The 26,909-nt window shown below is 37.8% G+C and overlaps 1 protein-coding gene across 2 annotated transcripts in view; it reads left to right on the top strand.

Annotated features, from left to right (window-relative positions):
• clstn2b (calsyntenin 2b) overlaps window positions 1–26,909 on the top strand; it is a 65,931-nt gene that overhangs the window by 3,102 nt on the left and 35,920 nt on the right. For both annotated transcript variants that reach the window (XM_084419878.1, XM_084419879.1), the window contains exons 2-5: window positions 10,353–10,475; window positions 18,855–19,050; window positions 24,339–24,547; window positions 24,631–24,780. In XM_084419878.1, the coding sequence (XP_084276004.1) occupies window positions 10,353–10,475; window positions 18,855–19,050; window positions 24,339–24,547; window positions 24,631–24,780 (678 nt within the window). The remainder of the gene's footprint in view (window positions 1–10,352; window positions 10,476–18,854; window positions 19,051–24,338; window positions 24,548–24,630; window positions 24,781–26,909) is intronic.

Below are 26,909 nucleotides of genomic sequence, written 5' to 3'. Positions count from 1 at the left end.
AAGAAATATTAAGTAAAATATTATTATGAAAACAGTACTATATTATATTACATTATATTGAACTCCCAAATTAAAGTAAAAACAAAAGGTTGCAGGTCTTAAAAGTACATATTTACATGTAAGCCTAAATATCACAATTTCACAAATGCAATGGATCTTTTTATTTAATTAAATATTAATATTAACATTAAATAAATAATGTATGTATTTATTACTATTTAGAAATAATGTTTTAATTTGAAAATACGCACACATTTGCTCTTAATCGCATGCCTAATATGCTGAAAATGTCTCAGTTTATGTTTCTTGTCTCGTCACATTAGGTTACATGAATCCCATAAATGATGTACTTTATATCCAAGACAGCAAAATTTTACCAAAAAAGTTGCATCAATTCAGCCATTTCGGTCGTAAAACAGTTGTCAGATATGAAATGTTTGGCTGCGCACCCTTTCACCGTTAAAATGGAAGTTAAAAATTCCACAGCAATGGATTTCAAGCTCTGCTTCTGTTCTTAAAGGTGCTCCAAGCGAGGTCACGCGTTTTTTAGGCCGAAACATTTTTAGTCACATACAGCAAACATCTCCTCACTATCCGTGAGCTGCCTGTCCCCTGAACACACTGTAAAAAAAACGCGATCTCTGTAGACAGCCCAGGCTCCACAAACGGCAAAAAAAAAAAATACTGGCCCAGCCTGGACCACGAAACATAACAAACAGTGTTCCAGCCAATAACCGACAAGACAAGGGTTAGTGGTGCACATGAAGAGGGGTGTGGGGAGTGGAGGAGAGAGAAGCATGAAGAGGGAAGTTAGCTAGAGGAGAGATGTCCTAGACCAGGGGCCTCATTTATAAAGCTTGCGTACGCACAAAACGGGGCTGAAAACATGCGTACGCCAGTTCCTGCGCAAAAGGTGGGATTTATAAAGAAAAACTTGACGGGAAAATTTGCGCACCTGCACGCAAACTCTGACCCATGCGTACGAACGTTTTGGAGATGGAGCACTTTGGCGACACCGATGGTGAGCTGGAGTTAAAAGTATTTTTGGTCACTTTTATACAGAAAATCTAAAGAAAATTAAACATATACAGAAAGATTATACAAATACAATTTCAATCACCAAGCCTGTCACTTGAAGCAAATATCCATTCCTTCTTAAATGTCCGCGGCAGCGAGCGTGTTGAGCCGTTTAGTGAAACTGACGCAAATAACAGTTTAAATAAATAAAATACTTCTGATATAAACATTTATATTAAATATGCCATTCAAATTAATGGAGTTAAACACTTAAACATTAAATCATTACTGAAGTTACAACATTTTTTTAAATTCAATCATTAGAAATATTTGTTGTGGACGCGATTGTTTTTGAACACTTTTCCTGTGGCGTGCTTTAATGTTTTAACCACAGAGATAATTGCTTATCATGATAATACCAGATTGTCTGAGAAAATTGTTTCGTGCAAATAATGCCCAAGGCCTATCTGTTTCCATAAAAAATATAAATCAATTAAAAATACAATTCGGCAAGTGGAAAAGATTGAGAAAAACTTTCTCTGAAATGTATTTTACACTATTTGATTTATGTAGGCTATTCAAAAACAAGGCAAGGATAGACAACTACTTGATTTGTATTAATGTAATGTTTCTTGTACCGTTTATATCATTTGCATATGATTATTCATCCACGTGATAACGTTTAAGTTATCACGTGGATGAATAATCATATGCAAATGATATGTAGATGAGAATCTGCATAGTAAAACTAGGCGTTGTAAGCTCCATATATGGTTATTTCAGGTGGAGACGCATGTACGCACAATCTTCCGCTGACTGGGATTTATAAAGTGAATTCTGCGCAGGTTCTGGCGTACGCACGGTTTTATAAGTCTGAATATTTTTTTGCGTACGCCATTTTTGGCTTTCGGGCGCACGTACACTTTTAGTAAGGTTCCTACGCACAGTTTTATAAATGAGGCCCTGGCATTTTGGCCCAGACTGGCCCACTACATATGATCATAAACACCACCATTCTTTGCACGCCCTTGAATATGTTTTTGTTCAACTCCTATTCATTAAAACCACTAATGCCATCTAATGAGTGAGTAGGAACGAGTGAGAGTTAACAGATGAAATAAGTACAAAATTGTAATTTATTAATACATTTGAACTATACTCCACAGTGATGCATCCAAAAAACAAGCCATAAGCTGCATTGGCATAGCAATACCAGTGTTTCCCACAGGATCTTTTGTAAAACTGTGGTGGGTGGACCTCTGTCCCTCTAGGGGGGTTCGGGGACATGCCCCCCCCCCAAGAAAATGTTGTGCATTTTAATGTTAAATTCATCAATCTGGTGCAGTTTGAGAGTTCAAAATTAAAAGCTCCAACCCATATTAAGTGTGCAAATTAAACAAAGAAAAAATCAAACCACTTTTAGTAACATTGTCTGTCTATATTACACTACTACATAATAATAGTTATAATATTAATCTTAATATGACAGTTGCCTAATAGCCATATATTGTAAAACAAATGCACTGAAAAATAAAGAAAACTTTCATAATTAGTTTTGTACTAATTTCTAAACTTGAAAGAGATAAGCACATGATCTTTTATCTTGACGGAAACTGCATCAAGCTTTTATTTTGGTGGAAAACATGGATAAAAACGCGTCTCATTAAACTTCTAGTAAATTGATGTAATCGTCAACAATGCAGATGTGGAAATAATGCGTAACTGGGTAATGGGTTCCTACACTCATAGCCAAAGTGTTTTGAAAGTAGTTCTGCTTACCGCGGACTCTACACTTTCTCATCTCTCTCCTGATCCTCCTCACTATCCTCCTCATCAGCCACTGGAGCTGATGAAGGTCCTGCTGCTGCAGAAAACATATAATTTGACACATTTTACAGCGTCTGCTTGAAGGGCCTGTCTCTATTTTTCACGCTATTTCTCTGCACATTCCTTGCGTTTCTTCTCCATCATCGACTATTTTGACAGATACACACTTGACACTGCACGCTCACTCAAAGCCCAAAGGGGGAGGTGTTTAAAGATGTGATTGGGCCAGCCCAGTGTCAATCAAGAAAACAACCAATGGGCCGCTGATCTACGCGTTTCATGGGCCGGTCTGTCAGTGGAAAAAAACCTAAAGCTTACTTTTTTTTGACCAATGCATTACACCGGCACTACCCTGCGCCGTCAATTAAACAAGACAAAACGAATGGGCCGCCGATGTACGAGTTTTATGGGCCGTAAAAAAAAAAGCACGTCGGCCCACTGGGCATTTGCCCGGTATGCCAGATTACCAGTCCAGCCGTGTCCTAGACAACGACTAACGTTAGAATTATATTCTCTTGAATTTTGATATGGCCGACACATGACCAAAGAGACGACGTTCCGATGAACAAATAGCAAAGAAGATGGAAAAGGAGATGGAACGCACAAAGTCCCGAATTTACATTGGGGGAGGGGACGGGATGAGGAGGAAGGAGGGTCGAGCTAGCCTCTGTTTTGTTTGACAATACTTCGAACGTCAACAAGAAGTGACGTCACCCAACATCGCTTAGAGCACCTTTAAACATTTTGACAGTTACAAGTGCTGTCAGACATTGGCTGCATCCGATAACTTAGGCAGTGACTTGTTGCCTCGCTGCCTTTTAGGCAATGACTTTGCAGGCAGTGTTTGCTCATGAAGGAACCTCGCGAAACTGATTTCAGACAGACTTCTGAGGCAGCGTAACAGTTTAATGATCTATTCTACAGCAAAATAGAGCGAGCTTTGGTGAGAACTAAACACAGATTTTAATTACCACAGTAGTAATTTCTCATTTGTTGCAAAAAATTCACATTTACACACAAACTGACCACCAACCGCAACTTTCAGACGCCATCTTTCTTTAACTGTCACCCGAATGGAACACACGGATTGTGGGATATCAAAGGCAGCGAAGGATACATCTATGCTGCCTTCAAAAAATCGATCAGATGAAGGTCTCTCAGGAGAAAGGAACTGAAACTTAACACTGGATTGAACGTGCCTTGATGCCTTCCTACTTTGGAGTGTGTCCTCCGAAGACAACATTTTTAAGTTTTTGGATGCAGCCATTAACATTAAATAGTGGTGATGATACACTTAGCTCACAAGATGAGACTATATGATACGATATTGGGTTCACGAGAACGAGATGAGATGATATTTTAACACTATTTTTAAGAAATCTTCAATGACAAAATATATTACTGGAAATTTTTTATTTTATTCAACTGAAACTGAGAGTCACAAAATGCTCAACAATGCAAGTGCATTTTGAAATATTTTAACTAGTCATCTTGTAATAAATGTCACTTCAGTTCTACTTTCTGAGTATGAATTATTATATGCAGTAAAAGACAGAACAATATAATGCAATAGGTTTTGCCACAAACTCAACTCCATCATGCTGATATATCACAAGCTTTTCATCTTGATGAGAAATATCGTCAAGTTTTAATATCACAAGATCTCACCACAGCCATATTAATAAGTGCTGGTTTTGTCATCCTAACAACATACAGAGCAGTTCGTAATAGAGTGCAGCAGAGCAGCATCGAGAATATCAAATATAAATTTTGAACAAATCTGATTATTGGAGAGGTTGTGTCCCCCTCGGTTTCCGGTGGTTATAGACCTGATGTTCTGAATGCTATTGAAATATATTGTAATTTTTTTTTTCCATTGTAGATTCTCCATGAGACTAACAAAGTCACTCAATCCCACTGTTGTCAGCATGTGTGTGTGTGTGTGTTTGTCCAGAGAGTCCGCTGAACTCTATCGGGTCTCATCTCCGATCCTCTCATCTCCAGTAATCTTTGTAGAATTAAGTTGATTTTAATCCATTAGTGCAGCCATAATGGCACCATCTGAGAGTTTAAGAGACACTTAATCAGACGCCTTCATATTATGTGATCAGAGAGACGGATTTTGGATGGCACTGGCCCTGAAATCCTAAGGAAGATGGCATGATCCTGAAAAATAAGACAAATTAGAAAAAAATACTTTCAGAGCGGACCTGGGGTGCGTTTCCCGTACAACTATATAGCTCGCTGCTTAACTACCATAGTACCATGCATCGTTGGAGAAATCAACTAGCTAGTCACGACTGTTTCCCGAAACCGTATGTCGCAAAGTATCGTTCAACCACGTTGGTTTATGACGTCTCGCACGTGGTGGACTAATAACTTATTTTAATTAATCTGTTTGAGATCGAATTAACGCTAGATTTTGTCATATAAGTTACAGACATGGCATCTGAAGACCATTTCTAATTTTTCTCATTTATTTTGCTTTATTACCAGACTCAATATTTGGCTCGTTCTTACATAGTAGAGCACGTTCGCACATGCGCAGTCTTCAAAAACGGTGCTTTAAATCTCTTGACAAACTAAAAGATGTAAATTACATTTGTATGTATTCTAAATAAATAACACGGGTTGTACTGAATGTCAGCTTGCTTATTTTGCTGAAGATAAGGATTTATTCAGTCTACATCTCATTTAAACTAGAAACTATGCTTCTAACCACTGCTCGAGAGCTGTCGTTCAAAACCACACAAGTTTGCGATGCTGTTTGCGAACGTTCGTTGGAATGATGGTTTCGGGAAACACCAAATCGTTGAACTATGCTGATAACGACGGAACTTGCGACCATAGTTGGCTAACGATGCTTTCGGGAAACGCACCCCTGGATGTCATCTCACATCTTTTCTACTCGTCCTCTGTCTTATCGCTGCCGGTATCTAGCAAACAAGTACATACTTCTTTCTTATTTCTCGTACATAACACAAACACAATTACACACACATTTATATGCTGAATATATGCACATGGAATCGTCACATCTCCTCAATCAATCCTATTGGATTTTCAAAGAACAACACAACACTCATTTTCATAATTCACTAAATATTATTATATTTTATAGTTCCTGTAACTTTGTTCTGTCATTCCTTCCATGATCTGAACTCATTTTTCTTCAAAAGGGATGTGATGAAATGAACCATTTTGGCTCCTAAGGCCCAGTTTACACCTGGTATTAAGATGTGTTTTGGTCGATCGGATCACATGTAGACGATGGAGACACATTCCCGTTTACACCTGGTGTTTTATCCGTCTCTTTTGTCCACTTTCAACCACTTCTGTCCTGATTTCTTTGAGGGGAAGGTCTATGGGCGGATAAATCTATGTTTTTTTATTTTTCAGATCTTTCAATCTAATGGACAAAATAAGCTTGCACAATTTACATTTACAGTGTTTGAAATTAGGAATGTTGAGAGAACATTATGTTTTTCATCTTTAAACCAAACTTGGGTCTTCAGTCGACAAAGTTTAAATCCCGTCTGGCTAGAGCACGTCCCATAGTGTTTATGTATTAGGTCAGTAGGCGGACTTTTGTGGTTTTTCGAACACATTCGACCACATGAGCGTCTGGTCTAATGGTCTAATGCGTTTTTGATGACCTCTGGAAGTGGTGGAAAGTGGACAAGCTCAAAACGTAAAGGAGCCATTCTGGCTCTGCTCCCACATCACCTCTGTGTTAAAGGCTCAAGCTGCAGGGGAGCAGTCGCACTCCTTCAATGCCAACTGCTCTGCTGCTCGGGAAAATGGTGATTATCATGAGCGCTGCGGTTGGGATTGAAGCCACGAGCCTTGCTAACTAGTACTAATGCTAGCAGGTCTCAAGCTGAGGAAACCTTCAGCCAGAAATATGCAGTTAATGCCATATCTCATAAAGCAAACCATTATGTTGCAAAAATAAGACACCGAAGCAACTTTCCACAGTGAACAAATGGCTATATTGTCTATACCAGGGTCCGTACAATTTCTTTCTTTTTTTTTTTAGGACTGGGTGGGTCCATACAGATTTCCTAGTTAAATTCTAGAATTCTTTCTGTAGTAAGTGCATGCTTTCTTGTTAATGTTAATGTTTATGTTGTTAAAAGTTATCAACATGGCCCAAAATATTCAGTTCAATTGCTAATTATACAACAGATATAATAATCAACACAAACAATATTACTGAAGTAAACGTCAAATATATATATAGATATCTCATCTACCTGCGCTTCTGTTTAAAATGTTGGGGTCAGTACGTTGGCGTAGATTCATTAGAAACACTGAGTCATGCAAGAAACACTGTCATATAAAATCGATGGGATTTTACGAATCGATATTGAGATTGTTGAAATAACCATTGAGATTAATTGGAAAAAAATATATATATTTTTTTACCTTGTCTTGTTGATTTTGTTATACATTAAAACTAAGTTCCTGCTAGAAATACCCAAATACAATGTCATTTGTAAGAAGAGATGAAAAATGAGAGAAAGCGAGAGCATGCATTTGGGTGGGAGATTGGACACTCGGGATGGAGGAAAACCCATAACAGCTGCCAGTGGATTAATACAGCTTTAAGATAGATTAACACTTTATTTCCTCTGTTGTGTGTGTGAGAAAGAGAGAAAAGCAGACTGAGAATATATTACTGTGTGTTGATTTAGTGCATTTATAGTGGCAAAGTTATTAGTCTTGCAGGATATACAGGAGCTGAAATGCTATCAACAGTCAATTCAATTCAATTCAAATTTATTTGTATAGTGCTTTTCACAATACATATTGTTTCAAAGCAGCTTTACAGAAAGTGCATTTCAGAAATGTACATAGAAAAATACAGTTAGTCAATCATGTATTAATTTAGGGCATAACATATCGCCAGCGTTGAGTCGTCTCTTCACAGGCGTCGAGTCGTCTCTTCACGGGTGTTGGGGCATCTGAAGTTTCCATGAGAGGCTGGATACAAACTGGAGCTGACGAACTCTATTTACAACTCTATAACAACAGAAAAGCAGATGGGAAATAATTAGCATAGCTGCTGTTCATAATATTAATGCATTCGATCTGATTCAACTGTAGTATAAAATGTAAGTATGTGAATGCTTGGCTACAGAGATGCGTCTTTAATCTAGTTTTAAACTGGGACAGCGAGTCTGAGCCTCGAACAATATCAGGAAGGCTATTCCAGAGTTTTGGAGCTAAATGTGAAAACGCCCTCCCTCCTTTAGTGGACTTAGATATTCTAGGAATGACCAGAAGCCTCGAATTTAGTGATCTTAAAGAGCGCGATGGATTGTAGGGCGATAGAAGATCCGTTAAATAGACTGGAGCTAAACCATTTAGGGCTTTATAGGTCATTAGTAATACTTTGTAATTGATACGGAACTTAATAGGTAACCAGTGTAGAGATGATAGAATTGGTGTTATATGATCATATTTTCTTGACCTAGTAAGAACTCTAGCGGCTGCATTTTGAACTAACTGTAGCTTGTTTATTGAGGATGCAGGACAACCAGCTAATAAAGCATTACAGTAATCTAGTCTCGAGGTCATGAATGCATGAACTAACTTTTCTGCATCAGAAACTGATAGCATGTTACGTACCTTAGCAATGTTTCTAAGGTGGAAAAAGGCTGCTCTTGTAACATAATGAAATATGATTTTCGAAAGACAAGTTGCGGTCTAGTATAACACCCAGGTCTTTTACTGTAGTGGATAAAGTAACAGGACATCCTTCTAAATTAAAGTTGTAAGAGGTTTTGTGGGCAGTTTTTTGGACCAATAAGTAATACCTCCGTTTTATCTGAATTTAATAGCAGAAAATGACACGTCATCCAGTATTTTATATCTTTAACACACTCTGTCAATTTAGATAATTTAGTCAATGAAAGTCAGTGAAAGTTCTACTTATTTTCCATGTCTTTCAAAAAGAAGTTGATTTTTTTGTGATTTGGCCTGGTTTCTCCCAAGGTTTTTTATCTTCATTCTGTCTCCTGGTGGAGTTTTGGTTCCTTGTCAATGTTGCCTTTGGATTTTGGCTTGCTTAGTTGGGGACATTTAATATTCAACAATATTACTGATCTGCATTGACACCATTATATGAGAACTGAACTGAGCTGGACGAGGACATCACTGTTTCTCCAGAGTGGCTGTATAATGAACTAAATTAAGAACTTTTTCACCACAGAAATGAACCAGCTGGACTATGACACTATTTTCTTCTAGATGCTGTACAGCCGAAACAAACTTTGTTGCATTATTTTCCTGTTGTCACTGTAAAACTGCTTTGAAACAATCTGTATTGTTAAAAGCACAATATAAATAAAGGTGACTTGACTTGACTCCATTCAATCTCACACTCCCCATTTGCCTCATCTTTCTTTCTGTCCTCCATTCTTTACCTCTCTCTCCTGTGCTTCCCTCAGCTTTAGTTGGTCTCTCTGGGACATAAAACAAGTAAATGATATGGCCCTGACCTTCAGAGAGCATGCTTTATTTTTTTAAGATGAAAAATTGTGGATGGAGAAGAAGGTGAGAGAATATCAGGTGCACATGTGGGTTGACCTTTTCAAAGAGTAATTCACAAGTGACCGTACATTAATTACAAATGATTGTATATTTTCATTTGCCCTGTTTCTGTCACTATTGTATTCAGTCAGCGCCTCTGAATAGAAATCAAACAACATAGCTTGTATGTGGTCTTAAAGATAAAAATGTGTTAAAATATGTTTTTATATCTCATATTGCATTATACAGTTTTTAAATTAACCCACATAATTCATTGTACAACATAAAAATTGAATGGCTGCTGCAAGCCGTCGGCTCAGTTTTAAATGGATGGTTGTAAAATACACTGATTTAATATTAAACTTAAGACTTCAATATTAGTTCTGCCTCAAGTGTTTCTTTATCTCATATGCATGTATCTTGAACATGAAATTTCTACAAAAAGAACTGCTACATGCAAAAGGAGCAATCCATAAAGTTTTAACCCCTTCTTAGACAGGATGATGTCAAATCTGCTGGAGAAGAAGCAAGCCTGCACTGTTTACATTGTTGTGTGATTACAGCAACCGGTGTTAAAGTCTCGTTCACAACAAGAACGATAACTATATCTAACTATAGCATCCACACCAGCGGACGATAACGCTCTGTTTATTCGAAGCACACTGCAGTTTTGTCGTCTGCCACTTTAAATGCTCGAGCTCTTAAAAGCAGGATGGATTCTGATTGGCTGTTACTTTTTTTATCGTTCATCAGCTGAAAAAAAAAAAAAATGCTCTGAAAGAGCAATACAACTGCATACAATTGAGTTCATTCATGTCAATATGAATTGATTGAACGGTATTCTTAGAAAGGCCTTTGTGAAAAGGACCAGGTTTAGATGTGCAGAAGTTTCTATATCAAATCAGATTCACGATGGTTTATTTTTGGACGTAAATCAAAGCTCATTTCTTTCTCTCTCTTTCTTCTCTTAGTGAATAAGCACAAGCCGTGGATCGAAACATCATACCATGGCATCATCACAGAAAACACAGATGTGGTTCTGTTGGATCCTCCTTTAGTGGCTCTGGACAAAGATGCACCAGTTCCATACGCAGGTACAGAAAGCAAGAAATTACAGCTTTATAGGCTACTGGGTTTGTAGTACAGCGCTGCACACACATCTTTCCTGAGGCCGTCTCAGTTGATGAGTGTGTGTGTGTGTGTGTGTGTGTGTGTGTGTGTGTGTGTGTGTGTGTGTGTGTGTGTTCCATCTGTTCTTTCTGGTTATTAGATGCGTTATGCATTTCCAGATCCCCGCTGGTTGCCAGATCGCACTGCCAGTGTATCAGATACTCCAACTAAACTGTATCTCTCTGATACACTTAAAATGAGTCACTGCCTGAGGGGACACACACACACACACACTTGTTGGGTTTCCATGTTTTATGGGGACTTTTCCATTTTTTATACTGTACAAACTGTATATTCTATCCCCCACTACACTATCTATCTATCTATCTATCTATCTATCTATCTATCTATCTATCTATCTATCTATCTATCTATCTATCTATCTATCTATCTATCTATCTATCTATCTATCTATCTATCTATCTATCTATCTATCTATCTATCTATCTATCTTGTTTGCTACCTTAATAAGATTCAGGTGGAATTAATTTTAAAATAACCATTAGCATAGCTCAAAAAAGGAATCTTTCTTTTTACCTCCAGCTCTTATTCTTTCGGGGTTTTTTTTCCTTCTCTGATTATTTAATGCCACTGGCGGATTTCATTTTCCCTCCATAAAGTACTATCAAATTTAACATTCTCTTCACTTTCTTATTCCTCCTAAATAAATGAGTTCTTTGGGGAGTGTTAGTGGAGGTTTTACTGGCAGAATTCTGTTCAGACATCTGCTGGTGAAAGAGACCGGACCCCTTGGAAAGACAGTGAAGATCCCTGATACCCAACACACACACACACACACACACACACACACACACACACACACACACACACACACACACACACACACACACACACACACACACACACACACACACACACAGACACAGACAGACACACACACACACACACACACACACACACACACACACACACACACACACACACACACACTCACTCACTCGCTCCCTCACACACACACACACTCACTCACTCACTCACTCACTCACACACACACACACACACACACACACACACACACACTCACTCACTCACTCACTCACTCACACACACATACACACACACACACACACTCACTCACACAGTCACACGTTGAGTTCCCATGTTTTATGGGGACTTTCTAGGCGTAATGAATTTTATACTGTAATAAAATAAACATTATAATAACTCTAAGTTTGAAGTTGTAAAGTTTAGACAGACGAACAGACAGAAGATAGATTAACTACTTGAAGTTTAAAGTTGTAAAGTTTACAGCATTTTGAACTGAACCATGAAAATTTTATCCATGCATGCAAAAGCACACGACTGACTGAATTAGGTTTTTAGTTGACACTTAACACGTCTTCGATGTGATGTTACAGGTAATGTACCTATAAAATGCAATTAAATATGAAGTTTGATTAATGGTTCTCCAGCAAGTGTAATTAATTAAGAGGGTGTGAATTATGCTGAAACAAGAGTGGGTTTGTTAAGAGGGTAATTGTTTCCAGGTTGCAAAACAACATTCTGAATAATTGATGGGCGTAAAGCTCCAGTGATCTGAACAGAGCATTGCAACAGCTTTACACAGAGCTGTGTGGATGGAAATAGCCAGAGGTTCTGAAAGTCAAAGGTCACGGTGAATGCTAGATGAAATGCAAGATTCATCATGTAGTTGCTAAGCAATGCTTTGATATGTTTTACTCTGAAACACTTTGAAGAACTTTACCTTAGAGTAAATACTAAAAGATAATTGTGATGGACAACATATAAACCAAAGGTACAGTCTGTTATGATTATAGTGGAGGATAAATCAAGCTTTATTTTGACTAGATGGAAGTTATGTATTCCCTCTGAAATACCACTTAACTGCTTTAAAACACCAGGGTCTGAAATTAACATTTGTTAAGTGGCAAATGCGAGTAAAAAATGCCATTGCTGATTAAAAATACACATTTGCCAGCGGGTGGCCACAATGGGGTCTTTTTGTGACAGGCAAAATGTAAGGTAAACAGGTAAAGTACAGCAAGTAAAAATAAAATAAAACTGCTACAAATAAGCTATAAAAGACTGAAGGGATAAGTGCTATAATGAGTGACAGAGGGAAGGACAGAAAGCGTGTTCATGGTGTCACTTCAGTAATGACAGTATTCAGTAGTGTGTGTGTGGTGAAGGGTCACTCCGAGTGCAGACGTATACGACTCCCACAAGGCCTATACGACGCTCCGTCTCTTAAAGGGACAGTAACAGAGTATAAATTATAGCTGTGGTGTGGGCCTTCAGCCGGCTGTAAACACTGATTAAACACGTGGTAAATGAGAGACTGTATAGTATAGCTGTGTTCGATTAGCGCCGCCTTCATAGTGTTCAATGTCTGCGTAACATGCGTTCATACAGTATTCAGTTTTTGTAGGCATCTACAGTGTTCACTAAGACTGCATTTATCAAGAACACAGTAAAGACAGTAATATTGTGAAATATTAATGCAATTTTAAAATAACTGTTCTCTATTTGAATATTTTTGAAAATGTAATTTATTCCTGTGATCAAAGCTGAATTTTTAGCATCATTACTCCAGTCTTCAGTCAGTGTCACATGATCCTTCAGAAATCAGTATAATATGATGATTTGCCTATCAAGAAATATTGTATCCTTATCAATGATAATAAACCGTGTCAATTTTTTGAGGATTCCTTGATGAATAGAAAGATCAAAAGAACAGCTTTTATTTCTTTATTAACTGAACGTGTCATTGGCGTGATTGCTGAAAAAAATATTAATTTCTTTCGAAAAAAACGAACAAAACATCTTACTGACCCCAAAGTTTTGAAAAGAAGCACAGGCAATAAGAGACACTGAGAATGAAGAATATCCTGATGGAAATTTATTGGTAGAAAAAGTGAGAGAAGACTGTCTGAGGAAGACTGGAGGAAGAGATATGAGCTAGAATTCTTTTGTTCAAGGGTTTTCTCTCTCTCTTTGAGCTTTGTGTTCAGCTGACAGCTTACTGGAAATACTGGAGAGCATGTCAATCACACGCACACGTGTGTGTGTGTGTGTGTGTGTGTGTGTGTGTGTGTGTGCGTGTGTGTGTGTGTTCTTTTAGTGGTCCTACCTTCAATTCATGTGCTCCATACTGATTTTTCATTCCTCTATATATAACCAACCATGGTCATCTCTATATCCATATTTATGTGTATAATCAGAGGATATTCAACCCTGGCAGAGCATGAATATATATATCACAGTTATGGAATATCAAGGGGTCTGTTTACATCCAACCCACACACCAGCTATATCCTCTATAGGTTTGTGTGTGAACTGGACGGCTCTCTGAAAAACTTCATTCATATCTCTCATATCCCTCCACGGTCCCTTTCTTTTCTCATAATAAAATAATTTCAACTCAAATCAATATTTCAAGTCCATTTATTTATTTATTTGGCAAGATAATGTCCGGTTTCCCTTCTTTATTGCAAAATAAACCCCTTCAGCATGATACAAGACTGGTCAAGTCACCCTATCTGGGTTTATTTTGCAATAATTTGCAATAAACGACTCGTACTTAACATTCATCTCAGGTGATACAGTCACAAGTGGTCAGCCGAGACAGACTGCTGTTTATGATTAGTATTAATGCATCTCCTCTGACAGCTTATGATTGGATTTTGTGAAAACATCGCTCACTTACATTTACATTTCTGCATTTAGCAGATGCTTTTATCCAAAGCAACTCGCACAATAGAGAAGCGTAAGCAATTTGTCACAGAAAGGGCCATTCACACATCCATTAAAAGCATCAAGATGGAACAAAACAGAATGAAACAAAATTCACCTTTATAAAAACATGTAGACCAGCAATTAAAAAAATTGCGCAGGCTAAATGCAAGAGTATGCCTTCTTACTAGTGCATCACTACATTTTGATAAAAATGAAGCTGAAATACACAAAATACCCACACATTCTGAAAGTAATTTTTTTCATGTGCATGAATGCACTATTATTCATTTTTAGTCTTTTGTACTCGCACATGCACAAAGATAGCCAGTGAAAGATTTTGAAATATTATTCAACAAAGGGATTGCTGCTTTTTGCCGCATCTCACTCGCACTTTCTCTCTCTGTTGTTTTGTATACGTGGTGAATGTGGGATTATTCTGAAGATGAAAGAGAGGAGAGATGGAGAATACTCTTATCGGTGTCGGACAGCAGCGCTGTTTTACTCAACACACACACACACACACACACACACAAGAATAACTAGATTTAAAAAAAAAAGGTCAGGGTGTAAAACTCGCCTGCACAATTCTAGGGTGTTGTGGGTGGTTGTGAGCATCTTGATGTCCATTTCAGGGCTTGCTAAGGTATTGTAGGTGATTTCTTACTAGCCAAAGTCGAATGGCATCACCATGAGGACTCAGTGATGATGTCAGCTTGACTAACATTATAAGTGAACTTGTTTAATGTTTAATAAATCTCTTCTGCTCACCAAGGCAGCATTTATTTGATCAATACGGACTTTCAGCTCCCTCTAAAGATTTTCTATTGGGTTCAGGTCTGGAGACTGGCTAGGTCACTCCAGGACCTTGAGATGCTTCTTACGGAGCCACTCCTTGGTTGCCCTGGCTGTGTGTTTCGGGTCATTGTCATGCTGGAAGACCCAGCGACGACCCATCTTCAATGCTCTTACTGAGGGAAGGAGGTTGTTGGCCAAGATCTCGCGATACATGGCCCTATCCATCCTCCCCTCAATACGGTGCAGTCGTCCTGTCCCCTTTGCAGAAAAGCATCCTCAAAGAATGATGTTTCCAACTCCATGCTTCACGGTTGGGATGGTGTTCTTGGGGTTGTACTCATCCTTCTTCTTCCTCCAAACACGGCGAGTGGAGTTTAGACCAAAAAGCTCTATTTTTGTCTCATCAGACCACATGATCTTCTCCCATTCCTCCTCTGGATCATCCAGATGGTCATTGGCAAACTTCAGACGGGCCTGGACATGCGCTGGCTTGAGCAGGGGGACCTTGCGTGCGCTGCAGGATTTGAATCCATGACGGCGTAGTGTTACTAATGGTTTTCTTTGAGACTGTGGTCCCAGCTCTCTTCAGGTCATTGACCAGGTCCTGCCATGTAGTTCTGGGCTGATCCCTCACCTTCCTCATGATCATTGATGCCCCATGAGGTGAGATTTAGCATGGTGCCTAGGGTTGGGTATCGTTTGAATTTGAACGATTCCGATTCCGATTCCAATTCCTTGTTTCGATTCCGGTTCTTAACGATTCTCGATTCCGATTCTTTTAAGAGGTAGGGTCAAAAAAGTTTAGATCAATTTTAATTCTATGAATTTTTTACTTTTTATGAACTTTACTATGAATTTCTCACAGGGCTGTTTTCAACTACAGTACAATATAAATATCAAATCTATTTTAAACAATTTTTTTAGGATATTTTAAATGAGCTAGCTAACCAACGGTCTTTCTGAAGGAAATAGTCTGACCTAAATGGGCTATCAGGTAAAATAGGCTAAATAAGGTTGTTTACACTCATGTGTAAATGTGTTTTCATCATTTATTTATTTATTTATTTTACGTTCTCCGGCATCGCGCGCAGTTTTCAAACGAACGAGCAGAGGACGAGAGAATATGGTTGTAACTTACAAGATACCGAAGAATAAGAAAACATCATATAAGTACGTTTTTAAGGTTTAACGTCAGGGTTGTTTGCTCTGAATAAATTTTATGAGGCGTGAGTAAAATGAATCCGATCGCTCAAACCACTTCAGGAGGTGGCCTGGGCCGCATTCCAGACGAAACTGGACAAGTGTAAATGCATCTGGTTGTTGAAACCACATATGTAAATTGTCCTCCTCCCAAAAATGCAAAAAAAATAAATAAACGTGTGAGAGCGTGTTATAGGCTATGTAATGTAATAGCCAGATACGACGATACTGGAACACGCGCGTCACCGCAGATGAGAAGCTGAGCATCTATTCATCAAGCCAACGTGCAAACTATCGCAAATCAAAGTGAAAGTAAGTCGCAGACGCTTAACACACAATCATCATCATTAAAAGTAAAGAAAGAAATGGTCTTACCAGGGCTGTTGCCACTCTCTCTTATTGCGGTCTTTGATTTTGAAATTAGCTGATGATCAATAAAATGCAGCTCATATCTGTTGCTTTCAGTGACGTGCACTCCGTTAAATCTACATATAGCGCAGGAATTGAAGATCGGATTTAAATCCGTTTTGCAAAAACACATTTATGTGACCAGGTGTAAATGGAATCGTTTTGATAAATCAGATAGCTATCCAATCTGAGAAAACGCATGAAGTGACCAGGTGTAAACAGCCCCTAACAGCGGTGTCTTCTGCCGGCCGGCAGACTGGGTATCGAAACTAGGAATCGAAATTTAAACTTTTGAACGATTCCGGGAAAATCGCAAAGCTAGTCCCGGTTCCAATCGATACTCGATACTCGATACCCAAGCCTAATGGTGGCCCAGACCGAGGGAGATTGACCGTCATCTTGAACTTCTTTCATTTTCTAATAATTGCGCCAACAGCTGTTGCCTTCTCACCAAGCTGCTTGCCTATTGTCCTGTAGCCCATCCCAGCCTTGTGCAGGTCTACAATTTTATCCCTGATGTCCTTACACAGCTCTCTGGTCTTGGCCATTGTGGAGAGGTTGGAGTCTGTTTGATTGAGTGTGTGGACAGGTGTCTTTTATACAGGTAACGAGTTCAAACAGGTGCAGTTAATACAGGTAATGAGTGGAGAACAGGAGGGCTTCTTAAAGAATAACTAACAGGTCTGTGAGAACCGGAATTCTTACTGGTTGGTAGGTCACAGTTGAAGAGTACATATGATAAAAATTACAGACTTCTACATGCTTTGTAAGTGGGAAAACCTGCAAAATCGGCAGTGTATCAAATACTTGTTCTCCCCACTGTATGTGTATACTGTAAATATTTACACTATAAACAGAAATGCAAGGGGGTACAAATAATTTCTTCTTTCGTTTATGTATAAGTGTTTTCACACATGATCATTGGGTGTAGATCATCAGTAAATTATTGTGGCAATTAAATGCCAGTGTTTCCCAAATGAAACAAAAGAGCTGTTAGTTGTAAGTGATTTGTCTAATGTAGAGAACTGTGTTTAGAGTTTTGCAAAAAGTTTGTTTTACAATAGCAAACTGAGTTTAAAGCACGTTATGTGCTTGTAGTTTTGCAGACGTGGTCTATAGATTAGGACTATGAGTGAATGGTTTCACTGAGTGAGCCTCAAGTACCACTTTTAGTGTCTAAGCACTTTAAAAAAAAAACTGTAATATTTCACAATATTACTGTTTTTACTGTATTTTCATCAAACAAACACAGCCTCTGTGAGCAGAAGAGACTAGCCCATCCTGATTTTGCCGAGTTAAACACGTTCATGGGTCAACATATTTAGTTGATCCTGGAACAACATTCCTGTCCAAATATTTAGTCCTATTCATATCCCTACCCCCAAACCTAACCCTACCCACAAATGTGACCCTGGACCACAAAACCAGTTACATGGTTCAATTTTTTTAAATTGAAATGTATACATCATATGAAAGCTGAATCAACAAGCTTTCCATTGATTTATGTTTTGTTAGGATATGACAATATTTGGCCGAGATACAACTATTCTGGAATCTTGAGGGTGCAAAAAAATCAAAACATTGAGAAAATCACCTTTAAAGTTGTCCATTTATGTTCGCGATTGTGCTTACACATTTATGGTAGGAAATTTACTAAATATCTTCATGGATCATGATCTTTACTTAATATTCTAATGATTTCTGGCATAAAAGACAAATCTATAATTTTGACCCATACAATGTGTTGGCTATTGCCACAAATATACCCGTGCGACTTGTTTTGTGATCTAGGGTCACAAATTATCCCTAAAATCAGGGGGAAATGACAGGTGCATAACACTGATGTAGAACCACCAAACCCTGACTGTAAGCCTAAACTTGACATAAACTGTAAACCTGTCCATCAAATCTGATTGGAAAGTTGTTCCAGGATCAACAACAGATGTTGATGATCTAGGAACATGAAATCAGGTTCTGCATTGCTTACTTATACTGACATTTTAAGGGTAGAAAAACAATAAAAAGCTGCAAACGTTAAGAATTTGCCCCCTTTAGATCTTCTCTAAAGCTGTCACTGGAAAGCATTTGTGGGATTTAAAAAGAGCAACAATCCAGAGATTACAGACGGAGAAGCTGATGAAATGAAAGTCCTAATCTGTCGTCTTGTCTCTGTGTGTGTGTAGGTGAAATCTGTGGCTTTCACGTGCAGGGTCTGAGCGCTCCGTTCATGGCCGTGGTTCTGAACAGCACGTCAGGAGAAGGCCAGCTGCGGGCCCGAGGACCGGTCGACTGCGAGAGCCACAGAGACTTCACCTTCATCATTCAAGCTCACGACTGTGGCACGGGGCCGGAGGGACGCGGGGAGAAGAGATCACACAAGTCAGTGTGTGTTTAAATAAATGCATGTTCTCCAACTCAGCGTGATTCATATTTGTGAGGGAATGTTTTTGAAAGGAACACTGTGAACTATTTCTCAAATGATTCATCGGTGCTTGACTCTCCTCTCTCTGTTACTCACAGCTTCTTCTTTTGAAGATTTTTTTTATTTTTTCTTCTTTTAGAGGTTCCCTGCACCTGCTAATGGGTAGTTGAAACTTTTGAAATTATAATTTTAAATGTTAATTAATACACAACCATTCAAAGGTTTGGGTTTGGCAATTTAAGTTTTTGAGAGAAGTCTCTTCTGCTCACCGAGGCTGCGTTTACAGTAAAATACAGTAATGTTTTGAAATATTATTGCAATTTAAAATAACTGTTTTCTCTGTTAATATATTTTTTTATGTAATTTATTCCTGTGATCAAAGCTGAATTTTCAGCATCATTACTCCAGTCTTCAGTGTCACATGATCCTTCAGAAATCAGTATAATATGCGGATTTGCTGCTGAAGAAAGGGTCATTATTATTATCAATGTTTAAAACAGTTGTGCTGCTTCATATTTTTAAACTGATACATTTATTTGAGGATTCTTTTTTGAGGAAACAACATTTATTTATTAATAGGGATCTTTTGTAATTAATTTATCATTTAAATGCATCCTTGCTGAAAATTGCTAAAATTAAATCCTTATTTACTTTTATACAGTAGTTTATCTATATGAATGATAAGGCGCAACAATGAAAATATATTTTATTAAATATAACATTTATGAATTCATATAATTCTAATAGGTCTGTAGTGTACTAACCTTTATTGGCAATCAGTCTGTGTTCAGACTCAATAATCTTCAATGAAGAAACACGGGCCACATTTAATCTAGTAATCGGGCATCTATGTTTCCATCCAAAGTTGCGAATTTAACGAAATTTGGAATATCGCATAAAACATTTCATAATAAAGCACAGTTTCCATCTCATGTGTTCAAGAGAACAAAAATTGGCACAAAATATTAATGATAAAAATGGAAGTGCAGTCAGGGAAGGCTCTTTTTTCCTCCATTATAAATGACTTGTGTCTCAGAGCGCGCGGATGAAACACAATAAACGCTGTCATGTTATCTGCCGTTCGGATGCTGGTGTTTGGGAACGCGAATCATGTGAGACGCTTCTGGGAGGGAATTAAGCCAAATCATTCTCCAGAATGATCAAACCAACATCTGAGATTCTGTGCAGTGAAACTGATCCACTGGTTAGTCCAGATACACAATCACATCCTCTGTTTTTTGTTGCACATCAAGAGATTTATTTGATAAATGTGTTTCCATCGTAGTTTATGAGTATGTCTTTTTATCGGATCAAAAAAGATCTGCCTCAATTCAGCGCATATGTTTTTTATGCACATTTTTTGAATCTTGGTGTTTCCATCCAGCGTTTATTTAAATGTGCTATCCCAAAATCTGCATAAAGATCGGTGGATGAAAACATAGTTAGAAATGTGTACAAACTTTTATAGCACTGTATACTAGGAATGTACCAATAGGATTTTTTGGAAGATACGGATACCGATTTTAACACAGATAACGATATTTGTCACTTGCTTATTTGAATATTGTCATTTAAATAGATTACTGTTTTGATCATGTTTTAAAATATCAAAGTTCAAAAACACATGCATTAAGGTTTACTATTAGTTACTGCTGCATCTTTAAATCATTTTCATTGAACATGGATTTGATCCATTTAACTTTATATAAGCAAAATAAGCACAAAAAAAGCTTTTCCCCCACTATAAGACATTACACAACTCAGTGCCTTCACACAGTTAATTAATAAGCTATTTATGTATGTTATATCTGCATGCCTTTTTCATGCTATAGCCAAAATGCCGATGGTTTTAAATTGTTCAAAAATTGGCTGATACATCTGTGCATCTCTACTGTATACATATCATTTTCTACCATAACTGTACAGGATACTGAACTGAACAGCCACTCAAAAAAATATAGTTTTTTCATCTTAGTGCTGTAATCGTCAGGTGACTGACCTTGAGGCATTAAAAGCTTTTAAGAGCTCATGTTAATGAACCTGTTTACCCGCAGACCTGCAAACTGCAAACAAACACTGAGCCGAGGCTATATTTACCTGCAGATATCCATAGAAATATGTCTAATAGATCTAATGCAGTGAGCTAAACCGGAATCCTTTGAAACAAAATAACACTTCTAAAGACATTTGCGAATGAGCCAGAGAAAAACAAGGTTCATGATAAAAGGAGAAAATCGTGGAGAAAAGAAGAGTAGAGAGAGAGGGACCTTCCTCATTACTCTGTATCTCTTTAATCCGGACAGGATTACTCTATCCGGCTCTGACAGCTCTGATCTCCGATACAGCACACACACACACACACACACACACGGATAAAGGATTAAAGTGAGATATTAGACTCTAAAGGGCAGTAAAGCTGCAAAATCACACTGCTTTACTGTAGATTTCATCCCTAACGCATTAATGTGTGTGTGCGTATGTTCTGGTTTTTAACATTATAACAGATTATCAGGGGTGTTTATTATCCTGTCATTTGTCAGAAGCTTTTGCCCTTTGCAAAGTGTTGCTCACTTTTTTACGCTGTCTTTGACATGAATGATGTAAGCTTGTTATTTTGGTATTTTCAGCTTGCAAAAGTGTGTCAGAACTGGCCGTGAGGATACCTTGAGGCACTTTTTTTCAGTTTTTAAAATATCTTTCTCTCCCCGAAGACTTTTCTAAGACATAATGACCTGCAGGAGAAGGAAATCACAATTGAGATCTCACTGTTTCTCTTGGACAGTGATGGAGAACGAGTGGAGCTTTTGGAGAGTTTTCTCTTGAGAGAAGGCGCGTGTCTCGTCTAAAGCAGAGCGCAATAATTAGTTCAGATCCGGACGCAAATCAGTTCTCATAAATTACAAACACAAGTATCACAAAGAAGGGAAAACTATTTCACTCAATGCGTCATTTACACTTTATTTCGACAGTCCACTTTAGACATTCTACTAACTATAAGTAACTTTGCAACTAAATGTCAACTAGCAGTCATTCAATTATTAAGTAGACAGTCTACTAAAAATAAAAATCAAATATCCTTTTTCTTTAAAGTCAGTTTAAGTCTTATTTCTTAAGCAGAAGTCTTTGAGAGACGATTTGGAGTATTTGGGATTTAATATTTCTTGAAGGATTGTGACTGTCAACCTGAAAAATGTGATTTAAATGCACTGCAGTTGCTGTTTTTCATTTCAGGCCCTCTACAAATACACATTTAACTCAGCCATCAAATCTGTGGCGCACCATCATGCTACGTTCCAGTAAAATCACAAATTAAAATGCTCCATTCCTGATAAACACCCTAACATAGTCACGATTTTAATGGGTTTATAAAAATCTGTAGAGAAGGAAATTTAGAGAAATAAGTGACATCTGCTCTACAGAAGACATGTCCTGAAGTATTTTTTTAACATTCTTGTTAATAGCCATGTTTCCATCCATCCATTCCATTCCATATTTTATGCACATTTTGGGATATTGCATAAAAACCTCTGGATGGAAGCGTCAAGATGCTTTTAAATTCTAAAAATGCGCATAAAAAAAACTTACTCTGAATTGCGGCGGATACATTTTTTATTTGATAAGAAGAAATGCTAATAAACTACGATGGAAACACATTAACCAGTGGACCAATCACATCACACAGCATCTAAAATGTTGGTTTGTTCATTCTGAAACGCCTGAGCCAAAGTCTGTCATGAGAATGATTTGGTTTAATTATCTCCCAGAAGCGTCTCACATGATTTCGATCACAGACTTCAGCATCCGAACGCCAGATAACATGACAGCGTTTATTGCTCTGAGACGCAAGTCATTATGATGAAGTAAAAAAAAGCCACAGTTGCTTCACTGATTCCACTTCCATTTTTATCACAGATCTTTTGCGACCAATTTCCCAGGAAGTGACGATATTGTTCTCTTGAACACATGGGATGGAAACAGTGCTTTATTCGCAAATGTTTTATGTGATATTCCAGTTTTGCGCATACGTTAAAATTCCAACTTCAGATGTAAACATGGCTATTGTTAACGAAAAATCTAACTAAATCTATTAAAATCCATTTCAGTAACTGAAATAGAGGTGAAATAAAATAAAATAAAATATAAATACTGATGAAATGATGAAAATCCTAAACTTACAAAAACGTAAAACAAAATTTTTAAATGTCTGCACAATCTGGCATGTTTCATTGCTTTATCACAAATAAAACAACTGAATCCAAGCACAACTACTAACACATTTTTTTTTTAATAATATTTGAATATATGGTACAGATGTCACTTTTCCTAGGCCAGACATCACTTCCACTACTGCACTATATATAAACAAATATATATATATAACAGAAACACTTTTTTAACACAATAGTTTAGGGTCCAATTCTCACTATTAACTAGTTGCTTATTAGCATGCATATTATATGATACTGGCTTATTAGTACTTATAAAGCACATATTAATGCCTTATTCTGAATGATCATATTCTACATCCTACATTCTACAACATAAACCTACCAACTACCTTACTATTAATTAGCAGTATTAGGAGTTTATTGAGGCAAAACTCATATTTAATACCCTAAACCCTAATCTAAAGTGTGACCAAAAAGAAGCCAATTCAACACTAATAAATACTGCAACAGAATCAAACATTTAATGGAAACATCTGAGACAGAAATTGATGCTTAAATGAAACATAATTGAGAACATGCGTAGGGATGCACGATATGAACATTTTGGCCGATACTGATAACCGATAATTCTTTATATTTCAAAGCCGATAACTGATATATTGGCCGGTAAATCTAAATCCAAATTTTTATATAATTTTTGATAACAATAACAAAAGTCTCACCATTAAAAGCCATGTCCCAACCACACAATTATAATGATGTTCTCATTATAATTTTATGACAGACTTGTTGCACATGTTGCACTTGACTGTATTTTAAATTCTGAAGTGATTCCCATCATATCTCAGGCAATTCAACCATCATGGCGAACAGTGCACATCTGAAGTGTCTCAGCTTAAGGAAATATTCCATTATTTATCGGCTTTAACATATCAACCAAATTTTCTTGACGATAAAATAAAAAAATCAACATACATCTGCCGATACCGATATGGTGGCCGATATATCATGCATCCCTAAACATGAAGCATCCTGGACAATGCGGATCAAAATAAAAGCCTCTTTCTCTCTCTCAGGGCTGCGGTGCATGTGCAAGTGGGAGATGTGAACGAGTTTCCCCCGGTGTTCGGTCAGCTGGAGTATCACGGCTCGGTGACGGAGGGGAAAGTGTTTGACAGTATTCTGCAGGTTCAGGCTTCAGACCAGGACTGTTCTCCACAGTACAGCCAGATCTGCAACTACCAGATCACCTCTCACGACACGGCCTTCGCTATAGACCGCAACGGTTAGCACACACACACACACACACACACACACACGCATTCACTTTGCTGTCTTCTGTATTTAAATGTGTGTGTTTGTGTGCAGGTAACATCAGGAACACAGAGAGTCTGAGCTTTGATCAAAAGTCACATTATAAAATCCGCGTGACAGCGTTCGACTGCGGTCAGAAGAGAGCGGCGCAGGACGCTGTCGTACACATACATGTAAAACCCGTCTGCAAGCCTGGATGGCAGGGTAAGATTTCAATATGTTTTGGTCTCAGATGCATTTTGCACATGCAAATGGCTGAAATATAGCTTTATACAAAATCTGGAAAGCGGGTTGCAGTGGTCCATCTGGGAAGATATCATAATGTAATGTACTTTTCAAGGAAGCTAATTCATTAATTTCAGTGTTTTTTTATACAGGCTAATTGTAGTACTTCAACTTATTTTATTTCAGTTAGTTGCTGAGGCAAAATTTACTTATTAAGTTTAAGTTTTTCAAATAATATTAATATTTGATTTTGATTTTAACTTTATTTCAATTAACAAAAACATTTAAGTTTTAGTTAAAAATAACAACACTGATAATTATATCATACTCTATTATTATATAACCTATTTCATATAAATGTGCTCAGAAACTGCATGTTTAATAATAAACTAAACAAACTGAAGTTGGTGACTCAGACAGACCCTTCAGATTCAAATCTGTGAATCATTTGGTTGAACTGGTTCACTGAAATGAATCATCCAAATTCTCTGAAACGTATCACTCATATTACTCATTAGGACAGTTTATGAGAGCGCCTCAGTTTGTGTGACCATGCTTCATACAGTGACTAGTGTGTATGTGCATGTTGACTTAAATTCACACATAAGTTAATGTGGGAATGAGATGCATATTCAACGCTCAAATGCACAATGAATCCATTGAATTTTGTATAAAACTGAGGAGTAAACACAGAAAATACAGTTCAGGGAATGTAAATCCAGACACTTAGAATTTCCCGTCACTTTCTGTCCGTCTCTTTCTTTTCCCTTGAAGCTATTTTTGTTTGCTTTTAAACTCAATATAGTGTTGACCCCCTCCTGTCTCTCTCTCTCTCCATCTTTTTCCAGTAGGTTTGTGATTTCTTTTTTGCTTTCAATTGCAGCAAGAGGCTTACATCAGAATTAACACACACACACACACACACACTTTCATATGATAGCCAGCCTGATGCATTATGCGGTTCTTTTAAAGCTCCTGGTATCTTTTTTACTACAGCTAGACGTGCTTTGAGTCTAACGCAGCAGCGCTCAACTGGATCGCTGACAGCGGGAAAAGACTAAATAAAATAACAAATGACAAAAAGCAACATTTAAATTAGAAAAAAATATGCTTCCCCATTTATTATTTTGTTGATGTTGAAGGCTATGCATCCAATTCAACTTTATTTTAGCACAAATATGTCCTCATCCTGGTAAACCGCATTTAAATTAAAGCCACTTGTGTTTTTTTACATGTTCATCATTCTTTAGTGTTGCTGTTTGAGCATGAAAAAGGTCTGCAAAGTTACAAAGCACAAAGTCCCTCCAGCGGGAGTTATTCTCTATATCAGTGTCACTGTTTCTGAACTCCCTGAAACGCCTCCATTGTAGTCTTGAGTTTCTTACGGGAACGAACACGTCAAAATATTCTTCATTTTAAATAATTCCCACCCAAGGCATAAGCAAAAATAAAGGGGCGGGGCCTGCTTGAGTTAGTTAGTAGTGTGTTGAAACTTGGAGTTATGGTAAGGGGCGTGACATTTGTGAAACACACTCGAAGCGCTTGACCAATCACAATACACTGATCCAGCCGACCAATCAGAGCACATTGCGCTTTTCAGAAGGAGGGGCTTCATAGAGACAGGAACTAAACAGAGCGTTACTGACAGACAGAGAGGAGCTCCAACAATGGAGAATATGGGGAAAATAAGGGGCCTATCTTGCATCCAGCGCAATTGACTTTGTACACCGACGCATGTATCATTCCTATTTTGCACCCGCGCACAGCGGACTTTTCCCTCCACAGACGCACGTCGGTAAATTAGGGAATGAACTTACGCTCCTGGGGGCGGTTCAGCAAAAAGAGGAGGCGTGTTCCGGCGCAAGCGTTCCCTGATGCTATTTTGCAGGTTTAGAAAACAATTCCGCCACTGACCAGGAAAAACCTAGTCTAAAGTCAGTGGCGCGTTGCGCATGTTATTCAAATGCTATTTTGAGGGCGCATGCTTGGCCGTAATCAGTGTAGCGTGTGCACAACGCGCATGCACTTTGATTCTCTCATCTACACAGAAGCAGCAGTTTTCATTTTTGCAAATCATAGGCTACATTATTACAAGGAAAAATATTAAC

The sequence above is a fragment of the Rutilus rutilus genome (assembly GCF_951802725.1).
Source record: "Rutilus rutilus genome assembly, chromosome: 9".
Taxonomy (NCBI): Eukaryota; Metazoa; Chordata; class Actinopteri; order Cypriniformes; family Leuciscidae; genus Rutilus; species Rutilus rutilus.
This window is presented reverse-complemented; position numbering and strand designations above follow the sequence as displayed.